This window comes from Synchytrium microbalum (assembly GCF_006535985.1).
Source record: "Synchytrium microbalum strain JEL517 chromosome Unknown SmJEL517_scf0004, whole genome shotgun sequence".
Classification (NCBI taxonomy): Eukaryota; Fungi; Chytridiomycota; class Chytridiomycetes; order Synchytriales; family Synchytriaceae; genus Synchytrium; species Synchytrium microbalum.
Window position 1 is genome coordinate 294,747 of NW_022158353.1, and position 13,105 is coordinate 307,851.

Consider the following 13,105-nt stretch of genomic DNA (forward strand, 5'->3'; position numbering starts at 1 on the left):
ATTTCTTCGGTCTCTCTAGCTTTGTTGACGCTACGCCTGCCCCTATGACTATGGTGAGTTATCAAAATTTGCGTTGGGCGTGCAAATAATCACTGCAATGTTAACTTTGTTTTGGTATTCGTCTAGGCAAGCGGAAACGGTTTGATTGGGCGGACATCCAACGTCTACACGTCGCTTTCTTTTTTGTTTTGGGTATTCAACTCTTTATTGAAAGTATTTTACGGAATGTGTAGCTTATATAATCAGTTGTACAAAACAAGAAGTATTCTCCTTATTCAGCTGTGAGCGCTTCAGCAAGCACATCTCCAAGAGCGATAACTCCAACAACTTTCTTATCATCGTCAACAACCTGGTTGAAATGAGCAAGTGAGCACAAAACAGGATGCGCAATAAGAGCAATTTGCAACGACAAATAAGTTTTCAAACAACTTACCCATAAACGATGAATCTTATTGTTGATCAACGAGACAATAACTTCACCGATAGTATCCGACAATGAGCATCTCACAGCTGGTTCAGATGCAGCATCATCTCCTCTTCTCCATACAGAACGAGCAAACGTGGCAGCATCCATACTGTAAATCTCGTTTACTTTGCTTGCGTCCGGTGCGATTTCTCGGATATCTCGAACGGATATGGTGGCCTTTGCGAAAAAGAGACAAGGGGTTCGTTAGGTTGGACGCAAAAAAGGAGTGATCCATGTAGATGGATACCTGAAGTTCATAGTTGACATCAACAATAGGCACAGCCGATATATTGTTCTCCACAATCAGCTTGAATGCGTGAATGGCCTTTGCCTTCTCATCACACACAATCACGGCATTGATATCAGGTGCTACGGCGTGTATTGAGGCTTTTATGATTGACAGGTCACCGACTCGTTTATTCAAGAATGATCCCTATGTGAAGAATTTCGTTGGCAAAAACCGGCACGGAGCAAAAAACGTGAATACAAATACACTCACATCGATTTTTTCCATATGATCAAATATCATCTGCACGACTTCAGACTGCGTAACAACATGAACTACTTGTCTTGATAAATCAATGATGGGGACTCGATGGCCTCCCATCTGAACCGAAACATGAAAGTAAGGGTCAACCATTGAATAGCCGAAACCTTGTTCGAGTTTTAAAACTTACAGAAACCATGATTTCAGCAGCAGTGGCGTATGAAGAAGTGTATGGTATCATCATGGCAGACCTAGACTTGTTTGATACGGATTTGTGGAAGTCTAAGACGTCTTGGACAACTGCCAAGTTGAAGGCTACGAATACGTCTGCTTGTCGGTATGCTACTGGATCTACGTGGTGAAGAAGGGAGATTTAGCATGGTGGACAAAAACAAGGAAAACTACGAAGAGCAAGTATACCTGCAATGTTTTCCGAGTTCGAGTCAATAATGAATCGAGTCAAATCCACCTAATTCAAGTTTTTAATAAGATTATTACCCTTCATTACCCTTCAATAGCAACGATGCGGTATTTGATACAGTAACGCATCACTTCTGGCACTTTCCAACGTACCATATCGATCATTGAAATAAAAGCACCATCGGCGTCCACGACAGGTGCGCTTAATATCCTTGCCTCAACCAGTTTCTACATGACGTCAAAGTTAGTACTTGCACTGGTAATGTCTATGGTTGATATGAGTCATTTATGCTTGTTTTACAGTTGATCCAACGAGTTTCAACATAGTTCTTGACGCGACGCATTCAACAATTGCTACACTGAATATATGAATTGATTTAGACTTACAGCAAGTACATCAGGCAACTTGTCCTTTGGATGGACAGTGATGATTTCTGATTTTGACGAACGTGGAACGGGTATTCCACTTAGGAGAGTCTTGACGGATGGAGAGGCCATGGCTTATTGTATGCTTGGATCTGTTGGTTGACTTTTAGTATTGGGATGTGGTTGAGAAATTTGCAGTTGGATTGAATGTACCGTAAGTCGATCTGACTCATGCACCCTTAATACACCAACTCGGTGAAACTGGTGACAAGAGAAGAAGATATTTTCAAAATATTCAGATGCAATAGATGCATACCTGCAATGCTACAACTATGTACAACTATGAGATCCTGATCTCAATACACGTAAAAAGTCGTGATTGAAACAAATGATGCGCTAAACGCGTATTATTTGGCATGAATCATGCTCCAATCCATACAATAATTATAAAAATCGTCCTCAACCGCGTCCTTTTCACCTTATTCCTCTCGTTCTTCTCCCTCTGCTCCATTGCGTCTGTCCAAACCCTCCAACACACCAAACACCAGCGCACAATCCAAATCATACAAAACCCGACAAATCAAATACCAAAAGAACAAAACTCCAAGACAAAATCAAGTAAGTACATCCTCATCATATCTCCTCTACCATCTGCATGCACTCAATACACATCCTGCAACACATACTAACTTACACCGATCGCTCCTAATAGAATCATGAAAACTCTATACATCTTCTTCACGATGCTCGTCTGCATCTTCTCAATGAGCACCATGGCTGCACCTGTTGCTGAAGAAGCTGCTGCAGCTACTCCTGTACCAGCATCATCAGTCGACGATCGTGCTCCCATGAGTCAAGACGACGACAGTGAAGCTGATGCCCAATATGTCTGTAATGGGCCTCATTGTCGTCGTCCTGAATACTATTATCCTCCATACTATCCTCCTCCATACTACCGAGGTAAGCTCGAAAAACGGGTGCTTGAAGAGTGCATGCTGGACTCACAACACACATCCGATAGGTCGTTGGGGTCCACGCTATTGATCTCGTCACGGTGGTCTCAAATCTTTTGGTCTTGACATAGTGTGGTGGTATTTGCTAAGATTTTGTATAATTTGCACATAAAACGTACATTCTGAAAGAACTTTGGTGTGCTTGCGTGCGTCCCTGGATCTTGAAAGCTTGTAAATTTTGTATGTAGGTGTTCTTGATTGATTGGTGGCACGTGAAAGTGAGCTTTTCAACTCAGCAATCACAACCTTCCAAAATCACTGCACAGAGTTTATTTCCAGACAGCTGCTTCCAAGCGTCACTTGAAAGAAACTCACCACCTTCAAGCAAAAAGAAAAACAATACAAGCAGTTTTTTTGCAAAGCAAAGAAAATTGTATATATATGTAGGTAGTGAGTTAAATGTTCAGAGTCTAAACAAACATCATGAGTGCCCTTCACTTGAACTATACAAAAAATTACCTAAGCTATACATTTTCGAACAAAAAGCCCTGCCCCTGCAACACCAGCAAATATGCCAGCAAAACTAGCTAGACTTGCGCCTCTTCGGCTCCATTTTTAGGCGACACTCTCAAAAGACTCTTGAGAGTTTGACTCAAATGTGCTGTATCAATTGAGTGTGTATGTGTCGTTTGACCTCGTGCAAATGCAGGTGATGTTGTAGGTGGTGGCATATGCATAGGTGTTGGGATTATGGGATGCTGTGGATGTTGGTGATGGTGATGATGATGTAAGAGTGGTTGTTGGTGTGGCTGTTGTTGAGGAGTACCAATATTTCCTGCAGTCATTGGATTTGCATATATATGTGGATATGATGGTGTAACTGGGATGGGAGGTGTACCTCGGAATCCAGGAGGTTGACCTTGCCACTGTTGGTTCATGACTGGCTGAGGCGCTATTGAAGGAAAAGGGATGAGTTGCAAGAGAGAGAGAGTGTGTCAGAGAAAAAAGGAAGATAAAGAAGAGACAGGCACGAAAATTGCACGTCAAACTTACGCCAATCCCAAGCACAAGACTCTCCAGTTGATCTACATGTTGAGCATACTGGAGATACACCATTACAAGGTCTTCCAGTCCTAAGTGATATTGAGCATCAGCTCCATTCTTTTGACAAAAGAACACACGTGGACACGCCAGAATGCCATACCCATGACAGTTCCTACACATTCTAGGAAATCCATCTATCACAAGCGGTTGAAGAGGTGGCAGGTTCATGGGCACTGACGCATTAAGTCCCCGATGTAACGCCATCTAGAATAAAGGCCAAAAACCAGTTACTTATTTGCAAAGATTGCTTCTGGTTCAAACAATAAACTTACTGCATGGTACCGATCATCAAATGATGTAGCTATGGGGTGTACAGATGGTTGCTGCCAAAATCCATTACTATTTATGGGTATTGCTTGCTGTTGTTGCACATGTTGTTGCTGTACTGGTGGCTGTTGTTGCGGAGTACTACCTAGCGAATCACTACTATCACTCGTTTCACCATTTTTCGAGACAGTTGATAACCCGTTGGATTTACTAGATCCGAATCGTGGGATTGGTAGAGTGTGTGCAGCGGGTGAGCTAGAGAATTGAGCACCAGCATATTTTTTACTTTTTGTGGGTGTTGTGGTTGATGTGTTTATGTCTACTGTTGCGGATGCGATTGATTCGGAGTTAATGGTTGCTGTGGATGCGACAGCAAATAAATCGGGAGCGGATAGTCTACGATATCGCATGCTTGGTGAGGGTGCGTCGTAGAGATTCATGTTGGAGTTACTAATAGGAGGGAGAATGAGCAAAAACATTCATCAACTGTAAGAGATATGGCCAGTGCGCGTGTTGCTGTTAGCCCAACAGCAACCACGCAGGTGCCTGATTCTACATACCTTGCAGACTCGATACTTGCATTTGAAACCAACGAGACAGAACTAATATTAGTTTCAGCATTTTTAAGACCAGAAGTTAATAGCGATTCCATTCTGAAAGCAGCGTCAGATCTATTGCCTGGAGTGGTATCCTCCTTGAGCCTTCTCTTTGACTTTTTCTTTGGAGCAGCAGCAGTAGCAGGAGGAGTTGAGACAACATCGCCTACAGGAGCTATGTCTCTCTTACTGCCATTACTAGTATTGGCAGGAGTAGATTTCTTTGACCGTGCCGAAGTTGAGTTACGGAGGTCTGATGATGAAGAAGGAGTGGAGCTCTTTGGTTCCTTTGACTGTCGTGTTTTCGAAGCCGAGTCTGAGGCAGCAGCAGGTCGCTTCTGCTGCCTTTGTCTGTTAGTAAGAGGGCTATGTGGAGTAGCTGGAGTGCTAGTAGTTGGATTCATGGAGTTGTTCGATGATTGTTGGTTAATCAAGAATTCCAATGTTGATGTTGTTTGATATTCCATATAATAGAGCTGTAGGGAGTGAATATATACGTAATTCGGGTTCTATAGGTGAGAGCGATATGGTCTGGTAGTTGTTATTGATGTCCTTATTCTCGTATTCGTGATAATATCCATTCCAAGTGTTTCTGCGAATAAGTTTCACACGGGCTGGTAAAGAATCCTATTAAAAGCTATCAGGCTATAAGTAAGTTTCCTGTGCTGTCTAGTGACTATTGGTTCGACTGGGTGGCTGTACCTATTCAACTAACCAAAATCTAGTAGAAGTTTGAATCGAAGAAAGGTTGAAGACAAGGAACGAGGGCAAGTACCCACATCAAAGCATTGTAAGAAGCCACAAGCGCCGGAAATATATATTTCAACTTGGAATTCTAGCAATCTAACTCCATTTATCTTTACCCTGTCGTAGGAGCCCACATCAGTCACATTCCACACTCAGCCCCAAGTGGTGTTTCTTTGTCGCAATGAACGGAACGATGCAGGCTCCACCTCCCATTAAACCGGCTGCTCCGCGCATTACCCTCATGAACTTTACTCTGACCTTGGCTACAAGGTTAGTAATATCAGCATCTTTCATCAATCTCGGAGCAGAACGTTCTAGCTTCGTTGAAACCTGTTCCAGCAAAGTTCTCATCCTCACCAACATCGTTTACTACTCACATAGAGTGTATACGCTGAGAACTACAAACAAATTCACTGACAAGGGAATGGATTTCTTGTGTGCTAGAATCGGTGTCTTTCAGGAACCACTGAGAGTGCTCATTGCTGCTCAGGTACGTCTTTATTCCAGTTTTTATGATCTTTGATGACGCCGGATCATCCAGTTTCTCTTGTCTTCATGCTGTCTCTGTTCCGACCGATCGCTGCACTGATTCATCTTTCCTATTTGGTTTGTCATGATTGATCCTCATTCCTTCATCTCCATAGCTACCGCTCGCTGGCTCACCTTCCCAAGCAATCATCGTGAGACTAACTCGAGCTCTCGAACAATCCGAAATATGCTTGAAAGCCTTCTTGAACGACCCAAACTCGCAAAAGATATTGGCTACAATTACTACCATCAGTATACCAGACAAGCTCGTATTGATTCATAAAGCACTCGATTTACTCCAGCTGGAATTATTGTCACTGCTCAAGACTGAAGAGGCCAGGATATTAGGTACAAAACCAAGTAGAGAACATAGAAAGAACTTGGAGACTGCAAAGGCTACTCTGGCACTCATGGAACAGAAGAGATGGGAAGCGTTGAAGTTTGTTAGTCAGACTTGCGTACAGGTATGTGTATAGTATGCAAAAAATCTTACAGTCTTATTGAATTGTTGCCAATCCCAACCGACATATGTTTCACTTATTTAGTGTGCAATGCCATTCAAGGAAGCAGAAAACTATGATGGAGCTTGTCGCTTCCACCCTGTTCAGACCTTCGAGTATACATCAACCGATGATTTGAAATTGAAGTGCTGTGGAACTGAGGTGACTGGTGTTGAGGATGCATTTGTGCTAGCTGGATGTTTCGCTGGTCGACATCGAGATATGCATCATCAGGACTATCCATACATCAATTATCTGTGAGTGTTGGGTTTAAACAGATGGATACTGGTGGTTTTTTTGTGTTTAGCTGGATGTTTGTAGTCCTTCGTTTTCTAGCAGACACAGAAGTCTAACATACAATCCATTTTCAATGAACAGTGCTAGGTTTGATCGAGATTTGCAGTAAGCGCTAAAGAAACGAGCAACATGATACTTGCACATACGCCAAGTCGTCTCACACCACTTACTAGAAACCCTGATATATGGATCCAAGTAGACCAAACACCAACAGTCGGTCTCAATCTTCAAAACAAGCAACGTCAAGGCTTCTTTGGTCGACTAGGCTCTGACGAAACAACAACATCCTCAAGCAACAACAACACACAACCCTACTTTTTCGCCGTAATACAAGGACGCCAAACAGTTGCATCATATCGATTCGATGAAATGGATTTATGCACTCCAACATCGTTATTGACCGGTGCTATAATATGTATGGTGACGAATGATACTACTCCCTTGATTGATCGAAGCAAACGGTGGAGTGTGTCGCTTGAGTTGGTTGTTGCTGAACGGAAGGTGGCTGGTGTGAGATTGTCAGCTATTGCGCCAGAGATGAGTAGGCCCAATCAAGTGGTAAGAATTGGCGAGAGATCAGGTTGGGGCTCAAAGTAGCGATATGGATAGAGCCCGAGTTTTTATGCCTCCTGATTTTCCGTCTTGGTTTAATACCTCCTGATTTTTCTCTCTCCTAAAATCTCAAGGAACTCATGTTTCAACCAAATCTCCTTGAACCTGGTCCTCAACGAGCAATTTATCATGTTGATTTGGATGGTGCATCTCTAGCACCTGCTTTGACATATCTACCGCCCATCATGACATCAGACTTTGAGTCGTTCCCCAAAAGCTACTTCGAAGGTAAGAAGCTTCTATCTACACAGGCGAAAACTCGCAAATCGATTCCCTTATCCATTGCTCAAACTAGTGAACAAGCAAATACCACCCATGAAGGATGAAGGAACTCTGAAACTCAAACTCAAGAGTGTTTCTCATACCAAGTTTGAAGGACGCGGAATGTCGTATAGGAATCCGTAAGTGATTTAACTGCTTGCTGAAACTTTCAAATTGGATATGGTATTGATGTGTTTTTTCTTCTCTCGTGATAGACTCGATATGTATACCGCCGAGTTCTTGATGGTGCATGTCGGAGACCCAGATGCTAAACCTGAAGATGATTTGGTATGCCAACTCTTCCATACTGGGGGGTTTCGTTGTTGCTGGTAGTGGCTGGCCAAACTAAACTTTATATTCTTAGAATCCACAACGAGCTGTATTATTGGATATGGTTGCCAAGAAGAAAGTCACTGTAGATGAAGCAACTCGATTGATGGCCAAATTGTCAACGAATCTCAAGACAAATCTAGATGAGCCTTATCTTCTGACACAGGTGAGAAATTCTTCCAGTCTGGCAAGCTTCTTTTTCTTCTTCTGACCATTTCATCGTTTCTTTCAGCTGTCGGCAGATTACTCACTAGACTTTGGCAAAACATGGAAGCACGCACCGCTGGCCGAAGCGACTCTCCAGAGCTCTCAGAAGACAGACGCAACATATGAAAAGCCTTTAGCATTCTCAGTAGCAGAGATATCACCACGCGAAACCTTCAAACTCAAACTACAAGTAGGCATACCAGCATCTCCACTCAGTCGATTTGGTCGTGAAAGTATAACACCGTCGACCTGTATGCTCTTCAAACTGATTGTTACAGAAGCCATGGGTCAATATACCTCTACCATGTTTGCATATACAGCACCACCACTACCAACTCTCCCAAGTAAAACTCTGACTGATTTATTCTTCCTTCACGTTGACGATATATGTACGTTTACTCGCCACTCGGTGACCATCGTCCGAGCACCATCAATACCACCACCGACAGATCCAACTTCAACATACAACACACGCCGTAACTTATTCCGAATCGTATATAAAACAAACAAGAACGTCTCATTCGACAACGTAATAACCGTATCCCAAATCCGGTACTGGATTGCCACAGCACACGCCGAATGGAAGCTGAAAACTGCACATCTCCCACCCGTCGACGAAGACGTGCCCCCACCACGCGAATCATCACTGCCAGCAAACCGACACGATTACGCATGGAAGATTGATTATTTGAATACATCGTCATTGTGTAGTGTATGGGGACTGTTTGATTTTAGAGATGAGGCTAGGAGTAACAATGGGGTTAGTGGTGTTATGTGGGGCATTAGAGTACGATTGGAAGTCGAACATACGAATCAGTATGAAGAGGATGGGATTGTGAGGAGTGAGCAGATGAAGACACAATGGGCGGAAGGCGTTTGGATTATTCCGAGGGTGCTGTATTCGGGACAGACGCTTGTGGGTGCGGGGAGTAGTGTGTCGTTAGCTGCTGGGGGGAAGAGCTGAGAAAGGGGGAGACGATAATGATGCGGTGAGCGTAAATAATGTCTTTTTTTTCATGCATTGCAACTTGCATAGATTAGCGTAAATAATATATCAGATAGCTTTTTAGATAAATTCATAACGAAATTGACGCGTTTGAACCAACATCTGTTGCATGTAGTTTTGAATTTCGCTAAGTTTACGCAGAAGACTGGAAGCTTCACAGAGTCACCGAATCTTGCAGTGGAGAAAGGTATGCTCATTTATATGACAAATCATTCTTTGAATGGTTTCATAACATGCTCCAACTTTTATGTTCAAACGACTACAAAATTGACGTACAATTATCTGACTTCTGCATTACACCTTAAATAGTTGAGGCTTAGAGGCAAGTATGAGGACTCTACATCTGAGCTGAGGCTAAATGGATCTATCATCGAACTGTTGTTGTTGGACCGTTTGGTTGAAACATTCGACACATTAAACTCACCATTTCGTAGTTTTGCAAAAACGAGATCTTAAATGTGGCTTCAAACTGAAATTTCACCATCTGTGCGGTTATGTTTCAGTCAAAGATTAAGGGCAATGCGAGTACTGGATTTCAATGTATATCAGGACGTTTCTGACTGTTCTTCCTTGATTTAAAGCACTGTGTGGGATGAATAACGGCCTTTTGAGTGTTAAGGCCAGTATTCCTTTTTGTTTGCAGCCAGTGAACAACATTATGAGGAATTCCGTTGCCAATGCGAAGTTATCCAGATCCTTCAATGTGGGTTTCAGATTGCTCTCTTGGCTTGACGATTTTTTTGGCCTGATTTTTCGATAGAGCAACATTCAAGAGAATCCCTATTGTGTTTGAAATGTACTGTATTTGTCATTTTCAATGGTGTACACTATTGGAGAATACAATACACATTATCTACCACGAAAGATTGGATTTTGGATTTCGTGGTTTCAGCATCAACCAATAGCATAACGCAAAAAAAGTACTTTCAATCACTTGACCTCCGAAGAAAAATAAGAAGTCCTGAAAATTGCCTGCTGAATGGCCTGCTATGTGAAGGGGACATGGCAGGTCGATCACCTACACAGCTACCAAGTCATTAGGCACTGCCACAGTCTGGCATGCCTGCAATCCTCAAGGTTGCAAAACATATACAAGCAACTTCAACTGCGGCGCCTTCAATCTGGTTGAAATGATAACCAGCCCCCTAAGCCGTAAGTTCTCCAAATCCTCAAAGTCTCTGGTTTATCGGCTGCCGATGCTAGGATGGCATGGCAGGCAGACACAATCACATGTAAAGAGCCTACAAGCCTACCAAGAATCCTGACAAATTAAAAAACACCACACAACAGGGGTGGGAGTGCTTCGAAACCTTGTTTTCCAATTAAAATTTGCCCATCTTTCGTTTTTCTTTGGCTGATGTTATCCAGCTAAATAATATGCATCAAAATTTTGTGACTTGAAACCTCATTTTATTTTACAGCATGGACAAAATAATAAAAGAATTTAAGCAAAATTCAATACATCCTCCTCCGATGGTCCAACTACAGGCTCTGAAGCAGCGAGATTACACTACAAAGTTGAATTCGAGTTAGTCAATTTACACAAACGGTAATCCATCTTGCTTTTTTTTACCTGATGCATAGCTCGCACATCATCAGGCTTGAGTGCTCCAACAACACTATGTAAAACACCACGGTTGTTGAATACCACAAAATCGTTCTCCTTCCTATATGTGCATGATGAAATTGTCAGGGGCAAGAATCTTTCAACAAAAAAAGGCAGATGTCCATACCATTCATGGCAATACAACAACTCTGGTGCAATACCAGGTCTTTGCATCTCATACACCAAATCACGCGCTTCCTGCAAGTCGTCAATGAAGGCACCATCAGGGTACCTTGCACTTTCACGGTATTCGGCTGTATCATCGTCTGGTAATGGAGCGATTATGATTGCCATGATGGCTGAGGGGTGGACTTGTAGGTGGAGGCGTCCCGTGACTGGGTTCTTCCAACACTAGAAAAGCATTTGTCAAAATACATCAAGATGTCCAGAGCGAAAAAAGAAACCAGTAAAGCACTTATAATTTACCATAGGCAAAATCTTTATCTGATCAGCTTGCCATTCCGGTAGTTCATCCAGAGGCAGCTCTTTATCTTCAGACAAGAGTCCCAATCCGACACTGTTGGATTTACAGTTTGACATCCACACGTATGGATGTGGAGCGTATTGGATTTGGGCACGGACGGCGACTGATTTCAGCTCCTTTGGAAGAATGTCGAACATTGTTGCGCCTGATGAGACTAGAAGCAATGGAAATTTGCATATTGAGCCTATAAATTCAAATGACCGAAAACGAGCACATGGAATAGAAAAATTGCTTACATGCAGTGGTTCCGAAAGGAACTTTAAGCTCATCACCAGTACCATCGTCGTAGCGACATACTTGTGGTGCTCGGTGTGGTACAGTGCTGGCGAATAGTGTTGTGACTTTTGGTCTAAGTTTGAATAGTGGAGAGTATTGTCAGAGTCTTGAATATCATATGCGAACATAGGACTTCAGAAACCTCAAGCTACTTACGGATCCAGATTATACAACGCAGCATCAATGTGCCTATCCAATCCAAAAAAACCCGTCACAAACGGCGTCAAATTGGTTTCAACGACAATCCTCAACTTACCATCGATAAAATCTCGTAACACCCTTCTTTTCATCATCCTCAGACACAGACGTTCCATGAAAGCTCTGATGACTAGGATGTTTCAGCTTGGCTTCAGCTAAACCCTCATGGTTGTACAAGGTGCCGTTTCCAATAAGTTGCACTTGAGGCACACGTGGGATGGTCTTGAGGTCTGGATGTAGGATGGATTTTTGGGTGGATTGGACTCTTGCGTTTCCGTGGCCATATTGTTCAGATACAGGGTCAAACATCTGGGAATGAATGAGGAGGTTGTGTGTTAAGATAGGGTAACATATGCCACGTAAAAGCCTCTTTTTTTTGTTGCCGCATGGGCAAAGTGAGAATGTACCTTGGTGAATTCATATTGGTCTTCTGGAGCGACCTTGACGTTGGAGAAGACGAGAACCGAGTGCTAAACAAAAACAATAAAGTGTGGTCAACATTCGCTTTGCGGCACTTCAGCAAATTCACTCAACGGCCGAGAAATACCTTATACAGCAACTCCACAACCATTTTCTTCTCACCAGAAGTCATGTTTCCGGGATCGACATTCTTGATTTCACTATCGTGTAGTTCATTTTAGCAATCTGACAATACACAGAAAAATGGGTAGATCATATGCAATGGCTCACAGTCCGAAATCCTTGAAATACGCCGGATTACATGAGGATGGTAACGAGAGTGGAGCAAAGTCGACGTTGGGCTTGTACAAGTTGGTTGACTAGATAAGACCCAATGTATATTGTTAATCCCAGCATGCGAAGTTCATGCATTTTCAAAAGTGGGGTTACCTTGTGATCGAAGGATACGTGACGACGAGACACCTTCTTATCGGCTGATGGTCGATGATGAGGAACTTTCTGATCGGTTGAGTCTCGATGATGTGGCAGGCGGTGAAGTAATGCAGACTTGAATCGTCCATCGGTACTAGGAAGCAATGAAAGATGCAAAATGAGATCCCGATAAGATCAAAACTCGTGATAGATTCAAACTTACGTTGTGGAATTCATAGTAGTTGTCATGTTGTAAATGTGCGTCTAGTTGGTAACCGTAGTGTTGCTTGCAAGTAGTAGTTATGTTGTTGGTTGTTGTTGAGGAACGAAGGGTGGCATCGAGAGATAAACCAAAACCACGGCACGAGATAAGTTTTTGGTTTCGCATTCCTCCCCTATACTCCCACCGTGTTTCCGTCCGCCAGATTACCGTGATGGCAGAGTAACACCGAGAAATAGTACACATGTGAGGAGAGCTTCTGATCGATAGAGAGCGCATATGCTTCGATAATCCCCATATGGCTGTCAAATAGAGCATGACCTCTCTTGATCACGGCGGCCTC

The 13,105-nt window shown here is 42.9% G+C and overlaps 1 protein-coding gene across 1 annotated transcript; it reads right to left on the bottom strand.

Annotated features, from left to right (window-relative positions):
* Positions 1 to 10,591: 10,591 nt before the first annotated feature.
* Positions 10,592 to 12,791, bottom strand: SmJEL517_g01193 (uncharacterized protein; the record flags this gene model as incomplete). The annotated part of the gene is made up of 12 exons (XM_031167121.1): positions 10,592 to 10,657; positions 10,721 to 10,814; positions 10,881 to 11,104; positions 11,180 to 11,391; positions 11,474 to 11,586; positions 11,670 to 11,702; positions 11,770 to 12,020; positions 12,119 to 12,181; positions 12,259 to 12,331; positions 12,402 to 12,490; positions 12,561 to 12,696; positions 12,766 to 12,791. 12 exons carry the CDS (start codon positions 12,789 to 12,791, stop codon positions 10,592 to 10,594), a joined length of 1,380 nt encoding a protein of 459 aa, XP_031026887.1.
* Between the last annotated feature and the right edge of the window lie 314 nt (positions 12,792 to 13,105).